Source organism: Mytilus trossulus, chromosome 3, assembly GCF_036588685.1.
Source record: "Mytilus trossulus isolate FHL-02 chromosome 3, PNRI_Mtr1.1.1.hap1, whole genome shotgun sequence".
In the NCBI taxonomy this organism is placed as follows: Eukaryota; Metazoa; Mollusca; class Bivalvia; order Mytilida; family Mytilidae; genus Mytilus; species Mytilus trossulus.
The window spans coordinates 1981999-2003871 of NC_086375.1; the positions used below are offsets into that span (position 1 = coordinate 1981999).

Consider the following 21873-nt stretch of genomic DNA (forward strand, 5'->3'; position numbering starts at 1 on the left):
CTAATCGGTTGGGACCATCATCCCAAAATCTTCGTTTAGTGGAAAAATTTTACCATGACCAGTAAAAATTGATACATGCGTCTCTAGCATATTATCATTAAGATTAGCTAAGCTAGAGGATACGGTTTCACATTCATTTCCTTGTCTTGAGGGTAAATCTAAGTTTGCACAGGGTTTTTCAAACACAACCCAATTGCATTCAATGTTAGCAACATAATGTTCGTATCTTCCTTTCAATATAATTCCGCGGAAAGAATGAAGATAACCACGTTTTTGTGAGGGTGAACAGGATGACTCTATTCCGCCGACACCCCCATAAGGGCCGTGCGTTCTTCCAAAATTCGTATTGAATGACATACTACAGATAAGCATGCTATATCGAAGAATGATGTTTGTTATGAATTCATCCTCACCAAGTTCAAACTCATGCTCCGATATAATAGAATGTTTAGCTTTTGGTCGGATACCATGGAACACACTCTTTCCGCTCCAATATTCCACTCGTAATCCACCAATAACAACATATCCTTCCCATCGTAGTACCAATAACCTTATCGTTTTAGGTCGATCATTTGTATCTGTGATTTCCTCGAAATTTTTCACGAACTTCAGTTGATCTCGAAATATATCCTCCGGAATTCTTGACATAACGATGGAATGTTCTAAAACTTTCATAGAATTTGAAAATTTCCTTTTTTTGAGAACACTGTTTTTCCATGTTGTGAAAGTAGATTTATCTAAGATCTGAAACACAGGATAAATATGAAATAAATTACTCAGATCACTTTCAGGTATATCTGAAAACCGAATCGCACTAAGCAATTCCTTGACAGTTGATTCTGTATTTCCTTGTTTAGCTGTTAAGGTTTTACCTACAGCATCAAGAATATTAAGTTCGGGATTGGCAACTGGAATCCCTTTACGAAAAACAGAGAGATTTCTATTCATTAACAAGAATTTAAAATCGTCATCAGGAAGATTGATGAACGCATTTTGCTCCACAATTGTATCAAAATGCTCAGAGATCATCAGGACTAGAGTATCAATCAAACTTCGCAGGTCGAAACGAATGGCAAAAGGAAGAATACGAATGGCACTGGAGTAATCGACGTTGTTTATCAAGAACTTTTCACACTCGTCAAAGATAAGTTTGCATTGGAGATATGAAGCTGTTGCTATAAGATCTTGTACTCTGTCACTACTTATTTCAAGATCTCCAGTATACGCAAAATTTACGACATGGCACAACGCCTCTGAGGAAACAAATTTTCTGTTTAGATAAATGATTCGTGCTCGCTTATCGAAATTCACAGTTGCCTTAAAGTAATCAGAAATCTTAGACAAAACATCCCTATGTGCCTTTGTTTTAAATTCACCGCAAATTATTTCTAGATCGCAATTTGTTTGTTCTTCTCTTTCCCTTATTTTGTTTTCTTCGACGGTAATTTCCAGATGAGTTTTTAGAACATCAGTTTTATTATTGGACTTTCTGCAAAAGAAAAAAACCACGATTATATCATGATAAAATCATAACACAGATATGTATAAATCAAAGTACTGAAGTACTGAACATCGAATGACCGCAAGTTGCACTTGTCACAGAAAAATATCACATCTCTTTACCATAAACTGTGGTTATTGTACAGAGATATATTTTTTTCTGAGACAAGTTCGTGCGTTGATGATGAATAAATGACAGGAAATTCACCGCACCGTTATACAATCTAACTATTATATTGTAGTGATACCAATCATTCTAATATGACGTGCTTCTTTCGCTTTGTAAACAACACCGTGTGAAAATTCTCGATATATCTATACTTAGCGCAGACTCAGAAATATACATAATAATGGATGTTACAATATACCTCCCACGTAAATCCACATGTATTTGAACCTATTTGCAAACGCATTGCCGATTTTATTGTATCAGAAATTGTAATAAAACAAAAGACAAAAGAACTTCAATTCGTATTCGGATGCATAATAAAAAGAATTAATATACTACAACTATAGTTGTGTTTATTTCTTAAATATAGTAACACAGCTATATTTAGTGCAATGTCAATTTCATCATGGAACACTTTCTCCAAAATAAGGGGTTCATTAATGCCCACGTCACACTGTCCCGATTTTTATATACGATGGACACCCGAATGCGAAAATTGTAAGTTCGTTCGAAGTTGGTCCCGATCTCGTTAAAATACCAAAAAAGTGACCGAAGCAAGTACGATGAATAACGAAGTCTATACGATGGTGCCGAAATTATATACGATAGCAAAAGATGGACACACGAAAGTTTACCGAAGACGGGTATTTAAGCTTTATATCTCAGCCGTAACCTACATGATGGATCACGATGGCTACACGATGGATTACAAAGGCTACACGATGGATTACGTTGATGGCGCGATGGCCATACGATGTCTAAAAGACACTCTAGAACCAAAATGTTACTCGTTAAGAATACCTTAAGCGCTATTGACTTTAAAGTTCAAAGGTCAAGGCAATATCACCCTTGTGGACACTCTAAAACCAATATGCTTCAAAAGATTTTAACCACATTTGGTATATTCTTCCTCCTTGTAATAATCTGACATTTTTTACGTTCAATGCCAAAGGTCAATTTCATGCAGATGGACTTGTTTTGTCTCCTTGAAATAGCATAATACACAGGAAATTGTTTGCTCATTTTTTTAACCTGCTGGTTCTAAAGACAATATTAAAGGTATTTCCAGTTACTGAATGTTTTTGTATCAAATATGCATATTCAATTTACTATTTTCTGCATGTGTCATATACAAATATAGTGTCCATATTTGTCTCCAATATGTCGCATACGAGGGGATGCCACGCTCTTCATTGCCTTGTTTGAACTGTAAAATGTGTGTACTAATCTGAATAATCACCCATAGTTATACCCATGTTTATTGTCTATCTTAAAGGTAAGTTAATTGGTTCGTTGATCCCTTTTATTCAAAAAGAGCCCTTTCCAGGAGAATATCATAATAATATAGACAAAAGGAAGGATGTGAAGAAAGCAACAAATGCGGCAAAATATGACATATAAAAAACCAAATGGTTATGGAGTACGATACATAAAAAATCAAAATAATGAAGAAAAAGTTGGTTTCCCTATATACGTGTACCTGCAGTGTTGGTGTACGAGGCGCGTTTATGATTTTCACTATGTTACTTGATATGAAAAATTGACAAAAAATAATATTTTACTTGTAAAAGTAAATCCTGAACCTGTTATAGCTGCTTTTCTTGTTCCATTTGAATTAATAGATACAACGCTGTCGCCTTTCTTGTTCTCATAGAATCATATGATATGAACTCCATGTTTTGTGAACGTCTTTCTTAACTGTCGTAGTAGACTGACCAGTATATATTGCGCATTGCACTTTAAATGTATTTTAGCGCGAAAATGAACTTACATTTAGCTGGATTTATTGCCGTCGTAGTTTCATTTTGTCGCCTTCGTACTTTTATTCGATGGCAACACGACGGGATTACGAGGTCTTCAAGAAGTCGTGTTGCCATCGCAAGACCTTCGGGTAGCTTCGTGATTCATTCATGTAGACATCGTAATGTCAAAACTGCCCGATGGAAACGATGGAAACACGATTGCAATACGATGTTCAAAGATGCATTCCCGGTGACATTACGATGGTGAGGATGGTGATACGAACTCAATACGAACCCTCAACATCGGACGTACCTTCGGGGATTTTTTAACATGTTAAAAAATTTAAAACCCTTCCCGAAGTTGTCCCCGAATGCTAGAAAAAGTGGCCGATGGTTCTACGATGATAAAAGATGGTACTACGAATAGCCCGATCTGGATACGATCAGTCCCGATTTTGAAAATTTCCATAATCGTGTTGCCATCGGCGTAAAAATCTGGACAGTGTGACGCGGGCATAAGGGATGAACATTATCTTGATATTTATGTAAAATTTTAAAAGCTATCAATATACTAATTTAAGTTGCATTATAAAAACAATATAATTTTTTTGTAACCATCGAAGTTCGTATAATATTGTATTAAAATGGAATTATGAGGTAGTTTTTGTTTTATTTTCTATTCTATTGCATTATTCGCATATTAAATAATTTCAGCGAGTCAACATGGCAGCTCCTTCGTTACGATTACGAAATGTCAAATTTGGTTTTGACGGTAGCTTACGAGAAAACAGTTAAATTAAAAATTGCAAATATTGGGTTTGAGAATTAAACATATTTTTGCTAGCGGTTATTAACGAAATAATCAATGCAAGCTAAATATTTATGAGAATATTTGAGCTTTATCTAACCAAGAGTAGAATAGAACAGCTTCACACACGACATACCCATACTCGCTTCAGTATTTGAATGAACTTTAATATTTGACCTATTAGAATCGAAATAATTCATGGAAGCCATAGATTTGTTGTAAATTTACACATGGCCTGGCCCGTGATATTCGTTAATTTTACCCCTCGCTAACGCTCAGAATAAAATTCGAATATCACGGCTTAGGCCATGTGTAAATTTCTAACAAATCTATGGCTTCCATGAATTATTTCTTAAGTATCTACTGGTTTGTTGTTATATATTATATTGATATAACAGTTACATATCTATAATACTAAAATTACGAGGTCCAATTTGTCAGCCGTCATCACGTAAAAACGACGAATCACAGAATTCAACTTTATATATAACTAATATAGTACAAAGGTGTAGATTAAAAATTACATCACTCCAGGCCCTTTTGTTTTCCACGTAATTAATATTGCCAATAATTAAGAAGTTCCGGGTCGAGTCCGATACCGATACCAATAGTATATTCACCTGTTACCTATTACATAATCTGTATGTTCCGCATCTGACAGGCGCACCACCAAACGATGTATTTAAGATTTTGCTATATACACGGGTCGTAATCACAGAGTTGACACATCTAAATTCAATCATTGTCACATTGTTCCCGATTTTAGTATTTTAATCAGTATGACTTTCTAAGATGAATATACGAATAATAAAAATCTGGACTTAAAATAAGGCGTATAGGTACAGCATGTACAGTTTTCAATTTGTTAGCCGGAATGACGTAAAACAGCGAATCAAAGGATTCAACTTTATTTATAACTCATAAAGGACAATGCTGTTGATTAAAAAATACTCCTTTCCAGGCCCTTTTGTTTTCCAAATTAATAATAATACCAATAATTGATAAGTTCCAGGTCGACGGGTTCAAACAGAAAGATGTTGAAAGCAGAGAAAACTGTGCATCTTATAATCGGCATGACTTTATCAGATGACACTACCAATACTAAAATAAGGCTTACGCATAGTTATATTCTTTAATTCAGTCACAGACCCGCGATATCACGGGTGTGTTCTAGTATATATAATTTTCATCCATTTGTATATCATTCTATTATACTATTATAATAATAGTGCAGCGCAAGTGCATGGTGGACACTCTTCTGGAAAAATTCGATTTTTCTAAAAGATTGGATATGAGAAGGCTTTCATATTTTCCCGAAAAAACAGAGTATCCGTTCCTTCCCGGGATTGTCGCAAAACGTTCTTGGGATATTCTTCCGCGTGCTTTAACACAATTTTTCGGTACGTGTGCATAGTTATTATCAATGATTTTTTACTTAAATATATATAACGACAAAACATTTTCATATTATTAATTTATGTTCTAAACAAAAATATTTTTATCAGTATTCATTGCAAAGATGTATTCAAAACAACCGATAAGGAATGTTAGTTTGCACTAGTTAAGATCCGCGTATTTATCATGTTAATAGATCGGTTACAAACTCAAAACGAAAGTTACGTGTGCAAATCTAGGCGATAGCAATACATCGCAATGTCCTCACGGTCATCTCGATATAAAAAATACACTATTAGTTTTATGCACAGCCATTTATTGATAAGACATCATTCAGGTTAACTTTCATGTATCATTGATAAATCACTTTTTACAGCAGATGACCATGAGGGCATTCCGGTGTATTCCTATCGCCTAGATTTCCATTACGTAATATTCGTTTTGGGTTTTTAACCGATCTATAAACATGATAAGTAAGCTCATGGTTGAAGGCCGTACGATTACCTATAGTTGTTAATTTCTGTGTCATTTTGGTCTCTTGTGGAGAATTGTCTCATTGGCAATCATACCACATCTTCTTTTCTATATTCATATTAATGAAAAACTGATCAAAAGATAAATCGCCGTTCCCTCTCAAAGCTGACACTATGGAGTTTCTTATTTCTTTAAATAATTGTTATCATGTTTCATGTAAACAAACCTTGATTCGGCCAAGTACGGATGGATATCTAGAGAAGATGGGATTGACATGGTCATACATAACACCTGTTATGATTGGATAAAGCTTTCACGCCATTTGAACTCGAGGAGTTGTGGCAGGGTTCATAGAGATCGACTCGATATCCCGGATGTTATGACGTCAATCCAATCAAATGTGAATGTAAATATATTCAGAGTAGGGGCCTTATACTTCCGGTAATCTAAAGACTTTACTCTTCAAAATTATTTACCGTTCATATGAAACTCTAGTCAGAACTCGAGTTCCATTCGAACTTGGCCTTATTAATTTAGGTGCAAATGTTAAAATGATGAGATTTGTAGCATCTATAACTAGCATTAGTGGAAATACCACATTGGAATAACTAGAGTGTAATTGGTTTTACAAATAGCTGATGCATTTACGACTGTGGTTTGACAGCATCACAAAAAGATCAGAACATCTGAATAGTTTCATATACTTATGATATAATCTAGCAAGTGAAAATATCAACCTATTGATATATTTAATCTGAATTTCTCACCCTTTTTTCCGTCCGTGGTAATTTTTTCAAAAAAATCGGAGGTTATGCATTTTCCTCTTCCAACTTGAAAGATACCCATGTCGTCGACTTGATATCTAATTGTTCTGCTTAACTATGTACTAGATAAATTGAAAACTTATGCAAATGATTTTTTAAAATAAAACACCTCGTAGTTGAAAAGAAAATTGCAATTTTGTTTGTTTCCATTAACTTTTAAAAAATTTGTCACTATTGTAAACAAAACAGTAAACATTTATCGCCTTCTCTAAGAAAGAGCTTCGATTCTTTTGTTCTATTTCAACCTGGTTTCCGACTGAAAACGAAGACATTTCACTTGTGTGGTTAAATTTTAGGGGAATTTAGGAGATTCGTCATGCGGTGTCCGAAGGTAAAACAAATCCCTTTTTCAAATAATTAAATTCTTTGGAAATTTAGTTCTTTGCAAACATCAAATGACTCCATTGTTTTTTCATCTTTATTCTTTGATCCCATACTCTCAAATCATCACAACTGGTTAAGCTCAGTCACTTGTTAAAAATTGAAAAATGTCAAATATCAAAACACAAAGATTTTATGTGTTCCTCAATTTGAGGCGCATTAGGAATATTGACACAGATAATGAAATGTCATATGATCGAGCAGATTGTATGCAACTGGAGAGAAACAACTTGAAAGTTGAAATCATCACGTTGGTCATAGATCATAGTTTGAAGTCGTTCATCTGTGTCAATGGACGAAAAGATCAAGATATAAAGCACACACTCTACTTTCGGTAGTTACCTTCATATCAAGTTTACTGCGATATATAAGATGTAAGCACTTATGAACTTTGTAGGATGCTTTTAATTTTTGTCATTCAGAAGGTTCTGTATGAATTCTGCTTCATATTGGTATAAACATGAATCGACCAGTAGTGGTGCACAATTAAATTCATTATGTTACCTTCTGTCTGGTGATGTATCAATCTACCGAACTCAAAAAATATATCATCGATCAAAAGTCTACCAATCATAAGATCAGCTTTGTGGTTTGTGGTATTTATTGAACGAACAGATGCGTTTTTCATAGAGTAACAATTTTCAAGACCAAAAACAAGGATTTTTCATCTACGTTTCAAATTTTTGTAGAAAAGCTTTGACGTGGATCTTTCTATGATAGTATAAATCGTAAAAAAAGATAAAGGTTTGATATTACTGTAAAATTTATACATTTAGTACCAAAAAGAGTGAAGGAATGATATGATGTGATTTTCTAAAGTCTACTCTTTTGCCAAGTTATAGGAGAGTATGTAGGACTTTTAAATTTGCTATGAATTCCAATTTCTGAAGTGATAAATTACAAATAATGATTTTTGCGTTAAAATAATGTTGTTTGAGGCATTGTCTAAAGGGGAGAAAAACGTGTTTAAATGTTAATTCTGACGCAAAACACGCGACTCTTAGTAATGAATGTGGTTGTTAAATTTGATAGATGCTTTTTGTGTTTCTTTGTTAAATATTTGTCAGTTTTGTTCTAACTGAGATTATGACACAGTGATGATTGCTGTATCCCTATTTTGACCATTTTACCTATTATGCCTGTTGTTCACGCATCGTTGTAAATATAATGAATTTTGATGTGACTGTCATACAAGTAAGAGGTTTAGCGCAATAAAACATGGTTCAATCCACTATTTTCTACAATTGAAAACGCCTGTACCAAGTCAGGAATATGAAAGTTGTTGTCCATTCGTTTGATGTGCTGTATCATTTTATTTTGCCATTTGATTAGGGACTTTCCGTTTGGAATTTTCCTCGGAGTTCAGTATTTTTGTGATTTTACTTTTTGTCATGAAGAGAGGATAATGAATCCACAGGCTCGTGATTTTCTAAAGGGCCAGAAGCCCATGTGCACAATGTACATCGTAGATTATGAATCCACTTCTGAATGAATGACCGATCAGCTGTGATAAATTTAGATACAATGTATAGTTTGTGTTCATCTGTGTCGTGCTTTACCAACATGGCATAATCCTCAACTGCATCCATAAGCTCCCATTCTTCTTCAATTGATTGGCGGCTGGTATAGTCGATATTTCGGGCCTTAAGTTAATATCTTGCTATGTGTAAACTATGCCAAGGTCTCAAGTTATAAAATTACCACCGGTACTATATTTGTATGAGTAAGATGCACAAAATCAATCGAAAGGTTTGGATGTTTACCCCTATTGGATGGTAAAGGTCTGTGATGACCTCTTGTTGTTGAAAAAGTTGGATGAAATAAGTTTGGTATAGGTATTTGAAATGACAATTATTGAAGTGACTTGGTATTGTTTTCTTCGAAGATTGTTTATGGAAAATATTGAAAATATTAATATCATCATCGGCTTTAAAAGTATACGTCCCAGATCTGAATAGAATAAGCTAGCGATGCTTATAATTATTGCAACCACTATATACTTTTTGAATTTGAATCAATAACTGAAGAGCTTTAGGACTCTTGAGAGTTGATTTGGTAAGAGATAACTGTGCCTTTTTCACGAATTTTGAAATCATCTCTGTAAAGGCGATATTTGTTTTATATATGTAGCTTTATTTGTTGAACGATATTTTTTCTCTTAAACTCGACTTTCATAAAAACATTGGCATGATCAGGCTGCTGAAAGTGTTTGTAAAGAAATGTATTGTTATCAAGATAATTCACATCAATCTTTCACTTATTAGCTAAATTCAACCTTGTTTCATCGACACAAATTCGGAAGCAGAACCATTTAGATTCAATGACTACGTGTATTGTAAAATTTGATGGTCAAGTAACTTTGAAAATGGCAGTGAAAACAGTTTTTTTTTCACTCCTTTTGAAATACATAAATTTTCCAAATGAGCTTATTTTTTAAAAACATATATTCATATATATTAGTGTGTTTAGTTAATAAAAGACGACCGAAAGTAAGGAATAAAAGAATATGATATGTGCGCTTACATCTCAGTGTTGTCAATGGGTTCATCCAGTAACTCTGTTTTTAGATTCCAATCACCACGAAACTTCTTCCTATCTGACAACAAACTACTTTGACACTCGCTGTTACTTGCCATTATTCACTGCATAGTACAGAAAGAATGCTTAAAAAGAAAAAAAAAAGAAAAAATGATGAAATTAAGTGGCTCTGTACTTATACATCCCGTCATTGTGTAATTGTTCTATGGTAACATATTTTGTATAATTGTATTTAATTTTTGCTAATACGCTTTGTCTATATGCCTTTTTGTGTTTCTTTATTACATATGACGTGGCTCTGTATATTAAATCCCACAATTGTGTTCATGTGCTACGGTAAAATATTTCGTATTCTTTTTTTAATTTTTGCTAATGTTCTTTGTCTATATATAAAGGCAACAGTAGTATACCGCTGTTCAAAACTCATAAATCTATGGACAAAAAACAAAATCGGGGTAACAAACTAAAACTGAGGAAAACGCATTAAATATAAGAGGAGAACAACGACACAACATTAAAATGTAACACACACAGAAACAGACTAAGCATCAGCCAAATCCTATGAGAATAACAAAAATAACAGCAAAACCAAATACATGAATTTGGGATAGATAAGTACCGTGTCACGTCTAATTGTAATGTGAATTTACACTAAAAAAAATAAGAGAAAACAAACGACACAACGTTAAAATGTAACACACACAGAAACGAACTATAATATAACAATGACCATATTCCTGAATTGGTACAGGACATTTTTAAAGGAAAAAATGGTGGGTTGAACCTGGTTTTGTGGCTTGCCAAAACTCCCTCTTTTATGGCCATGTGAAATATAACATTAAAATGACAACACCACACTACAGGACTACAATATAAATTAATTGGAGAACACAATTGATAAAGAAACTCACGAATAATAGCTAACAAAAGGCAACAAGTTTAACATTTTAATACGCCAAAAGTGCATTTTGTCCACACAAGACTTGCTAGTGACGCCTAGATACAACAGCATCGAGGACCAAAAGATTAAAAAGGTTGTGCAAAAAACGGCCAGGGTTTTCTGTTAGTTACCAGAACGTCCCTATTATTTAGAATAATTTATACTTTTGCATACAGTAATTTTATAAAATGACTATACAAAAGATGTACATGATAAAACTGAAGTATTAACTAATTGCAGGAAACAACCGAAATACATTACATAACCCGACAGTTGCAACACAAAAAGTAGACACATCCGAATAAGTTTAAACCTCAACGCCAAGTGACGTCATATTTGAAATTGTAAACCAGATGCTCCGTAGGGCGCAGCTTTATAAGACCGCAGAGGTTGAACCCTGAACGGTTGGGGCAAGTATGGACACAACATAATCCTCTCAAAAAAATGTTTGAAGAAATTTTCTTTTTATTTATGAAATCTGAAATGAAAAAATTGAACACCCCCCAATTTTTTTTTCACATCCCCCTTTCCCTTATTCCAAAACTGACCTCAATTCAAATTTCTAATGGAGTTTGCAACAATAACTACTCATTTGAATACATCATAAAATATTAAAATGTAAAAAAGTGCTTGTTATCACTGAATGGTAAAGATTGTTTTAATTTATCAGTAGTAAAAGTGAATATACATTGTGTTGATTCAACTACTATTCTGGACAAAGAAAGGTTACTCCAATTGCAATATTGTGCAATTAGATATTTCTTGCTATTGAGCAATACTGTGCAATTGAAAATACTTGCTATTGCACAATACTGTGCAATTGAAGATTTTTCGCTATTGCGCAATACTGTGCAATTGAAAATTTCTTGCTATTGCACAATACTGTGCAATTGAAGGTTTCTTGCTATTGCACAATACTGTGCAATTGAAGATTTCTTGCTATTGCTGAATACTGTGTAATTGAAAATTTCTTGCTATTGCACAATACTTAATATGACAATTTTGGATCCTGATTTTGACCAACTTGAAAACTGGGCCCATAATCAACAATCTAAGTACATGCATATCAAACAACCCCAAGAATTCAATTTTTGTTAAAATCAAACTTAGTTTAATTTTGGACCCTCTGGACCTTAATGTAGACCAATTTGAAAACGGGACCAAAAATTAAGAATCTACATACACATTTAGATGCGGCATATCAAAGAACCCCACTTATTCAATTTTTGATGAAATCAAACAAAGTTTAATTTTGGACCCTATGGGCCCTTATTCCTAAACTGTTGGGACCAAATCTCCCAAAATCAATCCAAACCTTCCTTTTATGGTCATAAACCTTGTGTTTAAATTTCATAGATAACTATTTACTCATACTAAAGTTATGATGGTGCGAAAACCAAGAAAAATGCTTACTTGGGCCCCTTTTTGGCCCCTTATTCCTAAACTGTTGGGATCTCAACTCCCAAAATCAATCTCAACCTTCCTTTTGTGTTCGTAAACCTTGTGTTTAAATTTCATTGATTTCTATTTACTTATACTAAAGTTATTGTGCGAAAACCAAGAAAAATGCTTATTTGGGCCTTTTTTGGCCCCTTTTTCCTAAACAGATGGAACCAAAACTCCCAAAATCGATCCCAACCTTCCTTTTGTGGTCATAAACCTTGTGTCAAAATTTCATAGATTTCTATTTACTTAAACTAAAGTTATAATGCGAAAACCAAGAAAATGCTTATTTTGGGCCCTTTTTGGTCCCTAATTCCTAAACTGTTGGGACCAACACTTCCAAAATCAATCCCAACCTCCCTTTTGTGGTCATAAACCTTGTGTTCAAATTTCACAGATTTCTATTTACTTAAACTAAAGTTATAGTGCGAAAACCAAAAGTCTTCGGACTACGACGACGACGACGACGACGACGTGATATCAATATACGACCAAAAAATTTTCAATTTTTGCGGTCGCCGTATAAAAATGACAAAAAATGACGTCACATTTGAATTTGTAAAACAGATCATCAAAAAATTTAAAATGACGTCACATTTGAATGAATAAGATATAATTAGGATTGATTTAAGATTATATTTGAACTAAATACTGATATTGCATTTAATAACAATGCATATTTCAAAACTTGTTAATAGCAAACTTAGGTAGCAATTAACTATATTATAAAGCTATGTCCGGTTTGTTTTGAATCTAATTTCAAACGTAAAACATCGTACTGATTACGTTGAACAAAATCAAATCAAATAAATGAAGGCGGAGATTAATTTTCTTTACCATAACATATGGATATAATAAAAAAGACGTCAACACATTTGACAAAATCCGATGAGAATTACAAATATAATAAAAACATTTAAACTAAATACATGAATTTGGGATAGATAAGTACCGTAACACGTCTTATAGTAGTGCGAATTCACACTCAGCAAAACAGTCACAATCAGGAATAAGTCACGTTTGGTAATCAAAAGATTAGACAACATAATGACAAAAGACAATCTACCATGTGGAAAATATGCCTTAGCTAGTTTGGTCAAAGACACATTGTATGGATCCATTAATTCGTGATGGGTGTCCATAAAATTTAAATTTGTCCTCCTCATAACTTTGTTGGAGCAGTTTCTGCGTAAGGAGCACACTCCTGTATATGAAGTCCGTATAGTGTGAACAAGCACGAGAATAACTTATCAATTGTGATATGTAAACACAATACGAAGGGACAGAGGGTATGTTACTGCTGAGAAATGGGAAATTGGTCATTGGGAAGTTGAAATCGTCCCGTTTATCATATATTTTCGTGTGAGGTCGTCCATCTGCGTCAATATTGAGGAAAAGATCAAGGTATGAAGCAGTCCTTCTAGTATCAGTAGTATTCTTAATTTCAAGTTCACTGGGATATATAAGATGTAAGTATTGGCTGAAATATGGGTTATTCAATGTCTTTTTTATGTTTCTTTGCTACATATTTGTTTGTTTGTATAGTGAATAACATTATTACACAATGAGAAAATTCTCAACGAGAGACCAAAATGACACAGAAATTAACTATAGGTCACCGAACAGCCTTCAACAGTTATCAAAGCCCAAACCGCATAGTCAGCTATAAAAGGCCTCGAAATGACAAGGTAAAACAAATCAAACGTGAAAACTAACGGTCTAATTCATGTACAAAAAATGAACGAAAAACAAATATGTAACACATAAACAAAGGACAACTACTGAATTACAGACTCCTGACTTGGGAAAGGCACATACATCAATAATGTAGCGGGGCACACAGATACAGAATGTGGCAGGGTTAAACATGTTGTATAATTATGTTATATTAACTTGAAGTTTTACTTAAAGTGTATTTGAACTTTCTTGTAGTCTAAATTCTGTTTGTTTTGTTCATATATCGTTGTCAAAATAATTGAATTATATGCGACTGTAGTACAAGATGAAGTAAGTGTTTTAGCTAGCTATAAAACCAGGTTTGATCCACCATTTTAACATCAGTAAAATATCTGTACCAAGTCAGGACTATGACAACTGTTATTCATTACTTTGATGTGTTTGAGCTTTTGATTTTGCCGTTTGATTACGAACTTTCCTTTTTGGAATTTTCATCCGAGTTATCATCGGGCCAAGTTGTGTCGCACTCGTTTAATAAAATCAACGGTACCAATTTTGTTGCACCAGATGGACATTTCGACAAAACATGTCTCTTCAGTGATGCTCGTGGCCAAAATATTTGAAATCCAAAGCTTATATAAAAGATGAAGAGCTATAATCCAAAAGTTCCAAATAGTATAGTTAAATTTGAGAAAGAAATCAGAGCTTTGCATGAGGGAGATACATTCCTTTATTTATAATAATTTCAATAATAAATTGCAACAGCCAATGAGATCCTTAATAACAAATATTACACAGAATGCAATATTATTGAATATATACATCTATATAAAAAAATATTGCACATGATTTTAAATTTTCTAAATATACTAGAACACACCCGCGAAATCGCGGGCATTCAGAGCGTATTTGAAAGGATGTAAAGTGTTGTAGGAAGAATTTTGTAAAAAGATTTAATGACTTGAGAATTTCAGGAAGAGTATCAAAAGTCAATTAGGTACTTGGGGACAGGCAAATGTTTTTTTTTTAACCCTCCTCCTTTATTTCCGAAATTCCCATTTTTTGTTTTCTATTAATTTCATTATGAACATACATTTAGTTTACATGTATTATGAACATTCCAGTCAGGAGCCTGTAATTCAGTGGTTCAGTGATATTTGTTTTTCGTTATTTTTTTGTACATAAATAAGGCTGTTAGTTTTCTCATTTGAATTGTTTTACATTATCATTTCGGGGCCTTTTATATCAGACTATGCAGTATCGGCTTTTGCTTATTGTTGAAGGCCGTTAGGTGACCTTTAAATATCAATTTTGGTGTCATTTTGGTCTCTTGTGGAGAGCTGTCTCATTGGCATTCATACCACATCATCTTTTTTTTTGTAAAACATTTAGTAACTTGAGAATTTCAGAAAAGGTATCAAAAGTCATAGGTAATTTGGGACAGGATAATTGTTTTTCTAGCCCGGCTCTTCCTTTTTCCACAAAAAAATCCCTTTTTTGTTTGTTTATTCTCTATTAATTTTAATGACACATGCATAATTTTAGCGCTTATCTGTATATTATGAACATTCATTAAAGGGGGGTCGGGGCAGAGGCGGATTTAGCCCCCCCCCCCACTTTTCTGGAAAATAGTTGGTTGCTCATATAGTGAATCACTGAAGCATGACCGGAGCGGGCCCCTGCGTATGAAAATGTCTGGGTCCTGATCCCAATATCCCGGGCTTAAAAACATGAAATTCCGAGGTTCTGAATTTATTATTCAAATTAAATATCTCGTCATCCCGAAATTCGAAAAAGGAATCCCGGATCCCGAAATGGTCACTCCTGAAATTTCGATCTTCACACTCTCTATTAAATAAAATAGATAAATGATAATCAGACAGAAAATACACTTTATTCGTGGTATATGTATTTGTTTCAAAGTAAAAAAAAAAAAAACGCAAACCGGAGGTCTAATCTGACTTAAATTTCGTCTATTGACGGATATAAGACAGAAAATACACTGTATTCTTAGTAATAAAGTATGTTTCAAGTATACAGAAAAAGGCAAACCGGAAGTCTAATCTGACTTAAAATTTCGCCCAATGACGGAAACATATCCGGACTTTTTTTTTCTCGTTTTTCACCCAAAATAACTCAATCTGAATAATCATATGAATGGATGACAAATGCGATTATGCACTGTACCCATAGGACACAGAGGCATGATGATTAATTTATTGTGGAAAGAAGAGAAGCGACACCCAAAATGAGGTCTTTTCGTCTAATAGTATAGATAAGACAGAAAATACACTGTATTCGTAGTATTAATGTATGTTTTTATTGTGGAAAGAAGAGAAGCGACACCCAAAATGAGGTCTTCTCGTTTAATAGTATAGATAAGACAGAAAATACACTGTATTCGTAGTATTAATGTATGTTTCAAGTATACAGAAAAAAACGCAAACCGGAAGTCTAATCTGACTTAAAATTTCGCCCAATGACGGAAACATATCCGGACTTCTTTTTTCTCGATTTTTCACCCAAAATAACTCAATCTGAATAATCATATGAATGGCTGACAAATGCGATTATGCACTGTACCCATAGGACACAGAGGCATGATGAATAATTTATTGTGGAAAGAAGAGAAGCGACACCCAAAATGAGGTCTTCTCGTTTAATAGTATAGATATTGATCATGATTATGGACGTTTGACTAGGCCATACTTCGTCCATGGTCAATATAATCTGAACAGGTCATATATAACGTGTTAACTGAGTAGTCCTTTTTATCTTTATTACAAATGTAAATAGTGGATTAGGAAAATGATGTTCAATGTTGTTTCTATGTTGTAAGTTAATGACAAGATGCAAAATATATATTAATCAATCAAACTGCTTATCAACCATTCAAATCAACCATTGATTGCATGAATATAAGAAAATAACTATCACTAGAAGTTGACCAATCAAATGTTCACCTCTTTTAACCTGTGTTCAAGCTTTAGCTTCTATGGAAATATCTAAAATCAGAAAAAAAGTTAAGTCCGAGGAAAATTGAAAAAAGAAAAGTTCCTTATCAGATGGTAAAATCAAAAGATAAAACACATAAAACGAAAGGATAAAAACTGAATGAAATTCTATAATAGTTATCAAAAGTACCAGGATTATAATTTTATACGCCAGACGCGCGTTTCGTCTACATAAGACTCATCAGTGACGCTCAGATCAAAATAGTTAAAAAGCCCAACAAATACAAAGTTGAAGAGCATTGAGGACCCAAAATTCCAAAAAGTTGTGCCAAATACGGCTAAGGTAATCTACTCCTGGGGTAAGAAAATCCTTAGTTTTTCGAATAATTCAAAGTTTTGTAAACAGAAAATTTATAAAAATGACCATATAATTGATATTCATGTCAACACCGAAGTGCTGACTACTGGGCTTGTGATACCCACGGGGACGAAACGTCCACCAGCAGTGGCATCGACCCAGTGGTGTAAATAGTTATCAAAAGTACCAGGATTCTAATTTTATACGCTAGACGCGCGTTTCGTCTACATAAGACTCATCAGTGACGCTCAGATCAAAATAGTTAAAAAGCCAAACAAATTCAAAGTTGAAGAGCATTGAGGACCCAAAATTCCAAAAAGTTGTGCCAAATACGGCTAAGGTAATCTACTCCTGGGGTAAGAAAATCCTTAGTTTTTCGAATAATTCAAAGTTTTGTAAACAGAAAATTTATAAAAATGACCATATAATTGATATTCATGTCAACACCGAAGTGCTGACTACTGGGCTGGTAATACCCTCGGGGACGAAACGTCCACCAGCAGTGGCATCGACCCAGTGTATAATATTGACAACGATTAAAATTAAGACAAGAATACACAAATTTACTATTCCTATAGTACAATGACGAGATGTATAAGTACAGAAACGCGCTATATGTATCGAAGTAACACCACCAAAAAGCATATAGACAAAGCACATTAGCAAAAATGAAAGACAAGAATACAAGAATATCATAAACAATAATATAATTACAGCACAATTTACAAAAAAATAAAATAAAAAAAGAAGCACTATAAGGCATTAAATCAAATTAGGCAACCTCATTCATTGAGGTCTTGTTTTTGAATTGAGTCCTTATATGTTATGCCTCGTTCACGCGTACGTTTATTCGATTAAATTCGAATCGAATGCGAATCAACTGCGTATCGCGTTCTCACTCTCTTCTTTATTAATTCGAATTCACGTTAGGACGTAAAACGTTTCGAATGAGAATTACGTGTGAACTCAGCATTAAATCTACCAATATTTAAACCAATTTTAAGCACTGGAACTGAATAGTTAGATTAACATTGACACTGACGTAGAATCGCGAGTTTGACGTCCGATTGTAAACGTCATACAGGTAGATATATAAAATGATTTTGTCGTTCAAAGTATGAAAGAATAGCCTATAGTTCTTTTAGGCTTACTTTCTGCAGAATGTAAAATAGAAAGGACAAGGTACGATAAGGCTAGTCCAAATAATTATGACGTCTGGCAAGGCTATTTTTTTCTGGGACGCTTTTATACGACAGGAAGGCGTCCCAGAAAAAAAGCTTTGCCAGACGTCATTATTAATTGGACTACGATAAGGCCTGTTTTTGAAACCCCTCTATTTTCTCACTTTTCAAATTCTGTTTTGGAAAGCTACTTATTATGTTAAAACATTCCCTAATGTTTGAAGTTTGTTTGGATGAATATTAAACCACTATTGCTGCCCCCGTCCGCCCCCTACCCCCCCCCCCCCAGGAATTGCCGTTATTGGTTATTGTCTGGAATACTATTAAAGATAGAGATAAACTGTAAACAGCAATAATGTCAGTAAAGTAAGATCTACAAATAAGTCAATATGACCAAAATGGTCAGTTGACCCTTTAGGAGTTATTATAAAAAAGAAGATGTGGTAGGATTGCCAATGAGACAACTATCCACAAAAGACCAAAATGACACAAACATTAACAACTATAGGTCACCGTACGGCCTTCAGCAATGAGCAAAGCCCATACCGCATAGTCAGCTATCAAAGGCCCCGATAAGACAATGTAAAACAATTAAAACGAGAAAACCAACGGCCTTATTTATGTAAAAATGTATGCCCTTTATAGTCAATTTTTAACATTTTTCATTTATTTGGTAAATTTTGGTGGTTAAGTTTTTACTAAATATTTTCCTCTGTAACTAAAGGGGCCAAGTTCATTACAGAAAAAGCAATTGTAAGAAGCAAGAATGTTCAGTAAAGTAAGATATTCAAACACACCACCATCAATTTTTTTCATGAATCCATCTGTGTTCTTAGTTTTATATGCACATAGACCAAAGTGAGCGACACAGTTTCACTCTTAAGAGCCTCTAGTTTTTATCGGTGGTTTCTAAAGGACAATTTTGGAAACTCGAAGTTAAAGCCATGTTTTCGACTGTTTAAAGACACCTGCTACAAATGCATCAACATCTATCATTTCTTCTTGTAAACATAAAAAAGGAAAAAAGGACCACGTGTAAGACATGTAAGATAAAATTGAAAATGGAAATGGGGAATGTGTCAAAGAGACAACAACCCGACCAAATAAAAAAAACAACAGCAGAAGGTCACCAACAGGTCTTCAATGAAGCGAGAAATTCTCGCACCCGGAGGCGTCCTTCAGCTGACTCCTAAACAAATATATACTAGTTCAGTGATAATGAACGCCATACTAATTTCCAAATTGTACACAAGAAATTAAAATTAAACTAATACAAGACTAACAAAGGCCAGAGGCTCCTGACTTGGGACAGGCGCAAAAATGGGTTAAACATGTTTGTGAGATCTCAACCCTCCCCCTATACCTCTAACCAATGTAGAAAAGTAAACGCATAACTGTAACAATACGCAAATTAAAATTCAGTTAAGATGTTCATCACGCCTCCTGATTTTACCAGTAATTGAACAGGTAAAACATTTTATACTAAATATTCCGAGCCTCAGTACTGTTCCAAAGACAATGTCGTATAAGTAATTGAATGCACTATGTGTCGACTACTTTATGTTGGCGAAACTCGACAAATTTTGCGTAAAAAGATGAATCAACACCGGTCTGATAATTAGTAATACAGATCCACAATTCAGGGTTCTTTATTACCATATAAATCAACCAGATCATGATCCTTCTTTATCATCACACTAATAACCATGTATCAAGTACTCCTTTCCTAAATGACAGAGAAAATTTCTCGATAAGGGAACTAATTCCGTTACTGTAACTCTTAATTCAATGTTATGACTCTCGGCCTCATTTTATCTTCTCATAACCTTTTAAATAATCATGATTTTACGAAATGGTAAGAAAACACTCAACTCAAATCCTTCAAGGATATTCACGTGCTATAAAAACCTTATCCCAAATATGAATGCAACCGCCGTCAATCGAAATTCCCCATCTAAATTTAGCAGTTTTTATAATTGTGTTAAAGGTGGCAATGCTGCTGCAGCCAGATTATTCAATAAAAATGCACGTGGATATCCACAAATATTTCCGTGCAATGCCAGAAAATGGCAAACCTGTTCTAGATTATCTTCTGATAATACTATAAGGTCAACAGGGAACGGGAGAGCTTGATCGCTTTCCTTTTCCTGTGACATAACATGAAAAACCCAAAGCCTCATTTATCTGGTTACATGAACTAAGCACAAGTATGGTATACAATATGTAGGACAAACAGGACGGGAGTTTTTTTTTAAACGAACACAGGAACATCTATACCGCTTCCGAAAACCTAAGAAATTCAAAAGCATAATTTATCAACATATAGGTAAACACAACCACAATATTAAATTTATTAGATTTCAACCGCTTGAAACGGTCCAGAAACAACAAGGGCAGTTGCATAAACAATTTGAAGATTCCCGTAAAATTATCGAACTGTCTTGGATTAAACGACTTCAAACAGCTTATCCCCTGGGTCTAAATGACAATATACTTGGACAAGGCAACATATCTACTACTTCCTCTATTGATATCATGAATATTATTGAAAAAAAACAACGAAATAATAGGTCTCATGGGAAACGTATCAATCGAAATCAACGAGTTAAACATCGTATAAATTATACACTTGATAATCTATCTATATTTAAAAATGTTCCTTCATCCAAGCATATCTTGGATGTGCAGGATGAAGGTCATTCTTAGAATATGAGCCTGAGGCTCGAAAGTAATGAATTAGCTTAACTTCTCTTTGAGGGGTGAAGCTTACATATAATATCTCTGTTTAAAGAAACAAACTATACCTGACCACACCATAGCTGACCAGTGACCTTGATCCTAGTATATAAGCACCTGTTCCATAATAACTTGTCATAAGGATAAAAATCACAAGATCATCCAGTAACTACAACTGAAGAAAAGTGTTTTAGTACTGATATTATTTACTTTCCTGTTATAGAACTTGAAAAAGTTTTACCATATGTCCAGACAAAACTGTTGCCATAATGTCCTTAATAGAACATCCTGAAGCTAAATGCACTTAAGAAGAGGTTCCTCTAAATGAGTTAACCTTAAAACCTAGGATAAAATTAGAACTCTCTCTAACTATCTAAACTTTACGAAAAGGCTTAGATGAATTCTCTCACCTATTTTGTACACAAAACATGACAAATCATTGTCTTAACAACACAAAGTTTTGGTTTATCACCTCATTAGGTAAACTATCTAACAGATCTAGTATTTTTCAAAAACTCATGTATATGAAAAAATAAAGTGCCATGTCTCTGAATGAAAGACATAGAATGTAAATCTACAGCTGATAAAGATAGTACTTTAAGGCAGATGTAGTCAAGGCAAATAAAGACACAAGTATAAAAGACAGTCTTCAATGTTAAATACTCCAATGAATATTAAGAACCTAAAAAAGATAGCACTAAATTTATCTCCCAAGTGAAAGAGTATCTAACTCTTCAATTGCAGATTCAGGTT

The 21873-nt window shown here is 33.9% G+C and overlaps 2 protein-coding genes across 2 annotated transcripts in view; both read right to left on the bottom strand.

Annotated features, from left to right (window-relative positions):
* Positions 1 to 21873, bottom strand: part of LOC134709870 (uncharacterized) — a 27700-nt gene continuing 5827 nt past the window's right edge. The window contains exons 2-3 of the mRNA XM_063570000.1: positions 9817 to 9956; positions 1 to 1489 (exon numbers count right to left, since the gene is read on the bottom strand). Coding sequence (XP_063426070.1) covers positions 1 to 1489; positions 9817 to 9929 — 1602 coding nt within the window. The 5' untranslated portion in view covers positions 9930 to 9956. The remainder of the gene's footprint in view (positions 1490 to 9816; positions 9957 to 21873) is intronic.
* LOC134709871 (E3 ubiquitin-protein ligase DZIP3-like) overlaps positions 20355 to 21873 on the bottom strand; it is a 20624-nt gene continuing 19105 nt past the window's right edge. Inside the window, exon 6 of the mRNA XM_063570001.1 lies at positions 20355 to 20531. Within this exon, the coding sequence (XP_063426071.1) occupies positions 20355 to 20531 (177 nt within the window). The remainder of the gene's footprint in view (positions 20532 to 21873) is intronic.